This window comes from Catharus ustulatus, chromosome 7 (genome assembly GCF_009819885.2).
Source record: "Catharus ustulatus isolate bCatUst1 chromosome 7, bCatUst1.pri.v2, whole genome shotgun sequence".
Classification (NCBI taxonomy): Eukaryota; Metazoa; Chordata; class Aves; order Passeriformes; family Turdidae; genus Catharus; species Catharus ustulatus.
Genome location: NC_046227.1, coordinates 19,258,765 through 19,267,645, shown reverse-complemented (window position 1 = coordinate 19,267,645; position 8,881 = coordinate 19,258,765). Strand labels below are relative to the sequence as shown.

Below are 8,881 nucleotides of genomic sequence, written 5' to 3'. Positions count from 1 at the left end.
AGCTGTGCAATCTAGAGGCTCATCAAATTAACTGGAGTCTTTCTAGTGGGCTCAGCTCACTTTGACTTGAGCTCCATCCACAGTCTACAGGGAAGCATCTGTTTCTGAGCAAAGGGAACTATAGGTTTCTGTTCATGTCCCAATGTAAGAAAAAATTATTCTCAGTCCATAATACTAAGATTCTACTTGTACTTGTGAAACAGTTATTAAGAAATGCTTCTCACTGATTTGTTGCAATTCAGTAGCACTCTCTGCAGAGTGCATTAGAAATAATTTCTGCCCTTTGGAATCTGATTTTTGCTGTAGCAAACCTTATGAAGTGCTTCCTGAACAATCGCTTCACTTTCATTATCCAGTGCTGACGTAGCCATATCCAGGAGCAAGATTTTGGGGTTTCGCACTAGAGCTCGAGCAATAGCTATCCTCTGTTTTTGACCTCCACTCATCTGGCTTCCACCCTCTCCAACATGAGTGTCAAATTGCTGTATGAAGGAAAAAAGTGAAAATTAAACAGATAAGGGAAAAAAGCCTGTTAAGCTTCTGGAGAAGGTATTGGTAAAATGTCTCAGATTTGTCTTTGGAGTAGACTTTAAATAAAAACATTGTTAGTGCAGCAGATTCAAAGAGCAACAAGATGAAATAACTTTCTTCATAATGTACCAGATCATTTTGCCTGAACCAGGTTTTCAATCCCACACCAAAAGTATGCACTAAAAAAGGTGAAATGTTCTGGTTCAGCTCGAAACAGCTACATCAGCAAAAGCTGAAATGGATCACCCACCCACTCTCAATCAGATGACTCAAGCAAACTTTTCCCAGAGCTGGCCTTGTCTGCTGATGACCTGTCATTCATGAACACTGTGTCTGTGATTCATGGATACCACACTCTGCTGGCATTGGGTTCAGGTAGAGAATTAAACACATAAAACCTGGCATATTGAGATACAGGATAATTATATTCACTTAGAGCTGAATCTCTTTTTTCCTTCTACTTCCATGAAATAAATAGGGGCCATTAAACAGTCTTTCTGTTAATTGTTTGCTGGAAGCCTTGAAATGCATAGATGGAGGATAAAGACAATGTACTAATATTAGTTAATGATACTTGAATCATGTCAATAACATTCTCTGTTGTAACATGTCATTTTCAGAAGCTACTTGGCAAAATAACATTCTAGAAAATACTATCCAATTTGGGCTTTGTAAGGAGGAATGATTGAAGACCTGTCATCATTAGGGAAGAAACTGGAGAAGAGGAACCTCCGTCTGGCTTACAGAGCTCGTACAAGGAGGAGAGTTTGTGAGCAGGAGTACACGCAGGTGAAGTAACAAAGGCTAGATAGTGAGAGGCTGGCCTCTACATTGGTTTTGGCCCAAACAAAAAAGTTCTCCAAATCATGAAAAATACAAATTTTTAAATCATGCTGTGATCATTGCCATGATACTGAATGTTGTATAAATGATTCCTGAGGAACTAGTTCTTCTCAGGGTTGTATTTTGGCGTGGGGCATGGGTTGGAGGGTGTTTGCTTTTGTAACTTTGTTGGCATAAATGCAGTAAGACCCACGTAACTGTAGTCAAAGGAAAGATTGTTGTCTCCTATCTGTATTAATCTTCTGCCCTTCCACTTGAGCACAAATTGCTGCACACTAGGAGGGTCAAAAGGACAAAAAGATTATTTTTTCTTATCAAATTCTGCCAAATGCTTTCCAAGGCAGAGCATACCTGTGGTAAATCCATGATGAAATTGTAAGCATTGGCCTGTTTGGCTGCTGTGATGATGTCTTCCATGGTAGCCTCATCCCGCCCGTAGCGAATGTTCTCTGCAATTGTGGTGGCAAAGAGCACTGGCTCTTGTTCAACGATGCCAATCTGCGAGCGCAGCCACTGGATATTCAGGGAGCGAATATCATGGCCATCCAGGGTAATCTACAATGGACACAAAATTAGGAAAAAAGTCAGGGACATTATCCCCTCCACTTCAGAGACAAAGAAAAACACAGTGGAAGTGAAGGGCGTGTGACACTATGTTTCCATGACCAGCATAAAAATCAACTTTCAGATACAGAAGGTAGCAAAGCAGTGGCAGTAATATTGGCTCTTGGAGTTGGGCTCTTTGATTTCATCTCCTATTTCTACTTGGAAACCAGGTGAAAAGTAATCATGACAGTGAGGATTATGTCATTTACAGTAATTTGTTTCTTTGTTTTTTATATATTCAAATACAGGTCAACATGCATGTGATTATGTGTTCCCTCTTGATATAGGAACACATAAATGGAATGAAATTTTGAATACATCTAATTCATATTCTTAGCCAAGCTACTACTACTAAGTGGTAACTGCGTATCCTTAAGTGATATGGGTTAATGCTTAAATGTTCAATACTGTGTTTGCCAGAAAACATTCATCACTCCTGAACTATTACTTCTATAGGTACAATTTTTACACAGATTTATCACTGAATTTTTATTTTCTCCTAACAGTTTGCTCTTTCATATAATTGTTTCCGTAAGACAATTAAGCACAGGCTTATAAAAGAAATGTGCAGGAAGATATTTCACTCATTTAAAAAATAATTAGAAGAAAAAAGAGAGAAGAAATTAAAAGGAAATTAGTAGCCTTCCTTCCCACCTTGAAGAAGAAACCATGCCATTCTTTCAGTTTCTGGGGCCAGAGAAACACATTCTAGGCTGGAATACTCACCATGCCATCAGTGGGGTCATAGAAACGCTGGATGAGCTGTATTGTTGTACTTTTTCCAGCTCCACTAGCTCCAACAAAAGCTGTTGTCTCCCCTGCATTGATCACCATATTGAGGTTATCCAAAATCTGGATAGGAAAAAAACCAAAGAGATCTATCCATTTTAATTCTCACACAGTCATACAACCAAGTAAGTATACTCTTAAAGTAAAGATTCAAAGCAATTTTACAAAATTCAGAAAAGAATTTTGAAGAAAGAGGATAAAGCAAGCCATATATTTTTACACTGTTTGAAGACTTTGTAGATGGAGAGCACTCATTTCTGCAACAGGCAGGCAGATTGTGATCCTTCATTGTTCCTGTTGTTCATCATTAAGAACTAGTCAAGTTAATGACACTAGAGAACTTAGTAAATGATATTCCCTTTAAAGAATACTGTGAGTGTATTGTGAATGTGTGTTAAACCATAAATATTAAGAATGTTACAGTGAAATTCTGTAGAAAAATCTAATACAACATGTGCTTCCATCTTTAAAAGTGATGGCACTAAAATGCTTTTCCAATATGCTTTTCCAAGGAGAATTTGTCAATTCAAACACAAGAGTAAAGAAATAGTGGGTTATATAGCCTACACTTCTGTCCTTATGCTAGCATTTTAATGGGTCACATGGTGTATCCCCAGGGTAATGGAAGAGTTCTATAAAATCTCCTTGCACCATTCAGTTTATTACTTTGTGTTCTATCTCGTATACATTGATACAGGGGCATCACTGATCATAAGAGAAGCTGTACGCAGGTGAATTTGCCTGAAGCTACTGGGAGTTTATGTTCAGCAGCAAGGAATATGGGGATGTGGCAATGGGTGTGTCAGAATGGTAAAATAAGCCAAATGGTAAGCAGAAGAACACTTTAATGGAAGGATTATTCAGTCTACTTTTAAACAAAGAGTCTGGGCTTCTGGAAAACAATATCTACTAAAAAAATCTAGAAAATGTAGAAATTGCTGGTAGAACCAGGATATTTAGCTTGTTTACAATAATTGTGTTCACAAGACGGGTGATGAATAATTACCTTTACATCTGGTCTGGATGGATAATGGAATGTTACGTTATGAAATTCAATTTCACCTCGTACTTTGTCCAGCTTGTAGCCATCTTCTGACATGCAGTCAATGGTGGGTTTCTAGGATGAAATTCATTGAAATTTGCTGTTAAACAGTCAGCACTACTGCAGTAAGTAAATATTCCTAATACCATACAAAGCCATGGCACTTCTGTTTGAACAGCACTTGGCTGCATGGAGCCAGCTGCAGGTTCTGCCCCAGGGATAGCAGGCAAAGGACATGGAATTGAGGGCCAGAGTGACGGGGGAGTTGTCACTGTTGGGTAGCACAGACAAGAAGGATGCACCCTCTTCTCATTGTAGGCTTGCTGCAAGTACCACAGGCAGCCACTCAGGTTTTGCTGGAACTGAGTAGCTGACAGACTGAGGCATTTTGACTAAGCCAATTTAGCCAGCTCCTCAGGGATAAAATGGCACTACCTCACTCAAAAACATTCTCTCACAGCACTGAACAACTAATTCATTGCTGGAAATCTTCAGGCCTCACCACTTGGCAATTAAAACATCCATCCTTGTGCACCCAGTCCTAAGAGCTGAAATGCTGAATTTTTCCTAAGAAGCACTTTGGGTCTTGCATACTTTTGGCCAGATCTTGGGTATTGTGGACTGCTAGACATAAGCAGAGAACTAAGAGAAAATTGAAGAATCACACAGAAATAAAATTTTCTAAGGATAGATTTCTGAAGCATGGAATTCAGACAGTAAATTAAAACTATAGCAACAAATATTTGATAACTGAAACATTTATGGTTGTTTATATAGCCTAACAGATTGAAAGGAAAGTGAAAATTGTGTTTCTTTTTAGGAATATAACTAACTTAAACTCAGATAATAATCTATGAAGAAGTTTCACTGATCCTGCAAATGGGAACCTCAACATGACTAGGTTTAGTGCCAGGGCAGAGCTGTGCTTGTACTGTCTAGTCACAAATCTACAAATGTGGCAAGCAGATGGATCTAATTTTGTCACCCTTTCTCTAGACAGATGAAATCTGACAATGGTTTACTTTTTTTATCCTAAGGATACATGACTCAGCCTTATCTTGAATATTGTGATCAATCCTTACTGTTGCAACTCTTTAAGATTTTAACTTTTTCTCAGAAAAACACATCCCTAATTCATCTCTATTTTCAGTTCATTTTAGAGCTTTAGCTTATGAAGTCTGTATGTTTTATCATTATTACAGAAGTTTGAAGGGTTAGTAAAAACTGTTAGCATTACCATAGCCTTATGGTGCTCCGTAGAAGACAAGCAGCATTTTAATGTGTTTACAGAGCTTTCAGCACAATAAAGCTTGTCAGTGAACAGAGATAATACATACTCTCAGAAATCAACAGCACTTTTCCAACCACTAAATTTATAAAACTATAGAAAGGAACCCTCGAGAAAGGAATCAGTAAATTTCAGTGCTGCCTCAGGGTCTCTCATACAACCTTATTTCAAGTTTAGATAATATTGTGATTAACATTTATGACAGCTGCATGACCAGTGCCTGTGCTCATTTGGTCCCATTTTTGCTCAGGGTAGCTCTGGTACAAGTGACAGAGGCTACCTTCACCACTAATGCCAATAGAGCCACACAATTTGATGCCACCTGGAGGCTGGGAGCTATGGGATGGTTGCTGCAAGTTTGATTGTAGACTATTGCTGCCTTCCATGGGCCAGCACTGATATGTAATTGCACGTAAGGAGAAATGGGAACAAGGAACAGCAGCAGCTGAGGTAGAGCTTCAGAGCTCAGAACGAAGCCGCTTAAGAAATCTGTTCAATGTGTCCTTTGAGCCCATGTGCATCCCACTAGACTTTTCTATTGCAGTCAGTTTTTCTTTAATCAGACTCATTTTTCCTCATTTACACAACAGATAAAACTAGTACAACCACTTGGAGATTACTTACAGTAATTTCACGAATACAAGCCGCACTGAGTATAAGCCGCATCGCCAGGTGTTGGCAAACATTTTGTTCTCTGTCTATAAATAAACCACACCTGAGTATAAGCCGCTCTGTCGTTCGCAGGGAGGACCCGCGTGCAACAAAGTTGCCAAATAGTAACAGAATCACGGCAGAGCGGGGTTTACTGGCTCAGCTCGGGCCATGAGGGCTCGGGACTGCCAACAGGGCTGGGTGGCCCAGCTTGGCACTGCCACTCGGCGGGGGCGCTCAGGGCTGGCCGCTGCCACTGCTGGGCTCGCTTGCCCCAGCTCGGCACTGCCCCGTGGTGGCAGGGGGGACACAGAGCCCGATGACACCCGCGGCGGCAGTGGGAGGCGGGGATGGAGCCACCCTGCTCCTGCGGTGGCGGCACGCGGGGACGGGAACCCCCCAAGCCACGGGGCCAGCAGAAAAGAGCCCCCCACCTTCCCCCTGGGCCGCGGGGCCAAGCAGGAGAGGGCCCCTGCCTCCCCCCAGCCGCGGGGCCAGCAGGAGGGAGCTGCTCCGCCTTCCCCACCCCCTGTGCTGCCTGCACAGAGCAGCTCCACCCACCGCGCAACAGAGTAACCAATTTGTAACAACCGCATAAATGCAGGGTTTTACTGGCAGGTGCTCAACTTTGCAGTTTGCACTGACTTGGTTTGCACTCCCGGGGTTGAAAATGTCAGAAAATTATTCACATATTGGCCGCTCCTGAGTATAAGCCGCATTTCTGGTGTGGGAGCAAAATTTTGGTCAAAACGGTGCGGCTTGTATTCATGAAATTACTGTAATTATTTTTGCACTACAAAGTAATACAGCTTAGAAATGCATTACTTACTTTATCTATAGTCTCAAAAATGCTTGTTGCAGCCCCACGACCAGTGGCAAAGGCTTCCAGACAGGGAGATGCCTGGCCAAGATTTAACGCTCCTACTAAAACACCAAAGAAAACCTGAGGAAGTGGAAAAAAAGTTAACAAAATATGACACCACCTTTTATTATAGCTTGCAGCTTAGAAAGGCAAACCAAACTACAGTAGCTTTATGACTTCTCATGTGTCTGCTGAACTGCAGTGATTCATTATATGAGCATTATTAGCCAACAAGAAAGCAAAGAAATGCAATTCAGAAGGTATTTTCGCTGTCTTTCACAGCTCTGCTTGAGGCTGAAGTAAATCAACTTTTATTTGTCTTGGCCTAAAAAAGTACACATCTAGATATTTACTGAGATGCCACTGTTGTATTTTTAAGCCATCTCTGTTTGACTGAGTGCCTTTTCCTTGAAACAAGGAAACATTGGTTTAATGGATTATTTCAGGGATGCCTTTTACCAGTACGCAAAAATAGAAAGAAGCTTAAACACTACTTTACAACCTTTGTATATTGCAGTTCCTGTCTCAACCAATACTCACAAAACTTGCTTCTGAAGGAGGTGCCAGCTATAGAGAATATTTTTTCTCTGTCCCACAGAGAAATGAACTCTAAGGGTTGATACCAACCAACACTGATACTTTACTCTGTTTTACTTCTCCTTAGCTTTTCAGTTACAGAGGTGTTTTGCCAGAACGAGTTATAAGGATTGGATAATGTCTTTGGTGTAGGCTTTTGGTCCATGTTGTTGCTTTGTTGTGAGTGCTAATTTGAACATTCACCCTGTACAAGAGGAGACATGGAATGTTATGTCTGGTATGCAACCGTTTGTTCTAGCTTGCCTGAAAATTCTGCTAAGAAGCAATCAAGGACCCAGCTAAGCTTTTGGATACAACACAAACAGAACTCATGATGAATGGGGCAAAGTATATAAGGAAACACTACTTCTGAGAAAGAAATAACAGCACACAGGATTCAGTTCTCCTTTGCAGTATAATGATGTTTACTGGGAATATCCCTATAGCTAAAGTGGAGGAATCTACTGAATGTATACTGTGCACTGCAAATGTTTATGCTGGGATGTAGAGATCATGCCATACATTTACGCTCAGCTTTACTACAAACTATTTTTCTTGCGGGGATGAGTCTCAAAGCAAGGGGGTTCTATGCCTGTCAGAGTCCATCATGAACATGAAGGAGCATGTTCTGTACACCTGGGAGAAGAGGAAGGGAAGGCAATACTTAGTACATCTCAATGCAGTATGGAAGGTATATGACTTTTTGAGAGAGCAGGAAAAGCACATTTCAATGTTTTCTATCTAGAAATCCCCCCCTCCTGCCAAATAGAAGTGTATGGTAGAAAATATGAAGTAAAAGAAAGATGACCGAAAGCTGTGAGGAAGGGGAGCATAAGGGAGACCCTCTGTTGACAGCTACAGTTTTACAGCTACAGGTCGCTCCCCACTGTTTGCCATTTGTCTTCTGGAAGCACTGGACTACATGAGCAAGGAAAAGAAATTGCTCACTTTGTTTTTCACAGAACTATTTCATATCAACTACAGGTACTAAGAGCAGGTGCAAATTATTTCCTCCTTGAACAGAATGACTCAGGTTTACAATGTTCTCAGGATAAGTTGCCAAGCTCCCTTTAGCAGGAAGCTTTGCACTGCATGCTGAAGGTGGCTGGGAACTCTCATGGTGTGCAATAGGCAGAGAAGGAGCAAAAGCAGATGTCTCATCAGAATACTCAGAGCTCAGTAAGGTTCAGGAAAAGTTGTTCTGGCTTTGGACTGGAGTCTGCCATTTGGGCAGTCCTGGCTTAAGCAACTAACCAAAATACCTGTAGATGTTGGCTTTGTTGCATTGAGGCCAGCAGTGTCTAAAGCACCTACTGTGCAGAAGTGAATGCATGAGTGCTATGTAGGTCAATGTGGGTTTTGTACACACTGCAGGAGCCACAGCCAGGTGTGTTTTTATCTGCATACACACTTACATGGCCTTTGTGAAAACAAAACAACAGGAAATGGCTTCTCAAAGGAACACAAAGCGTTCATGAGAGATTAGGTTAGATTATTTGGTTAGGTGTCTCTTTACCACAATGGTTTTCATCATAAAATTCTTCAGAGAAGCCAACACCCCAGAAGCCCCATGCTGATCCATGAAAAGCTAGTTTCAGGCCTCTGATAATTGTGTAGTAGGCTATCAAATGAAAGCATTATTCTGATCACCGTAGGTAATATTCAAAATACTTTAAATGGATTTTTTTCCTCT

The 8,881-nt window shown here is 41.1% G+C and overlaps 1 protein-coding gene across 1 annotated transcript in view; it reads right to left on the bottom strand.

Annotated features, from left to right (window-relative positions):
• ABCB11 (ATP binding cassette subfamily B member 11) overlaps positions 1-8,881 on the bottom strand; it is a 38,221-nt gene that overhangs the window by 16,253 nt on the left and 13,087 nt on the right. Inside the window, exons 11-15 of the mRNA XM_033064869.1 lie at positions 6,580-6,693; positions 3,776-3,886; positions 2,707-2,832; positions 1,726-1,929; positions 312-482 (exon numbers count right to left, since the gene is read on the bottom strand). Of these exons, the coding sequence (XP_032920760.1) occupies positions 312-482; positions 1,726-1,929; positions 2,707-2,832; positions 3,776-3,886; positions 6,580-6,693 (726 nt within the window). The remainder of the gene's footprint in view (positions 1-311; positions 483-1,725; positions 1,930-2,706; positions 2,833-3,775; positions 3,887-6,579; positions 6,694-8,881) is intronic.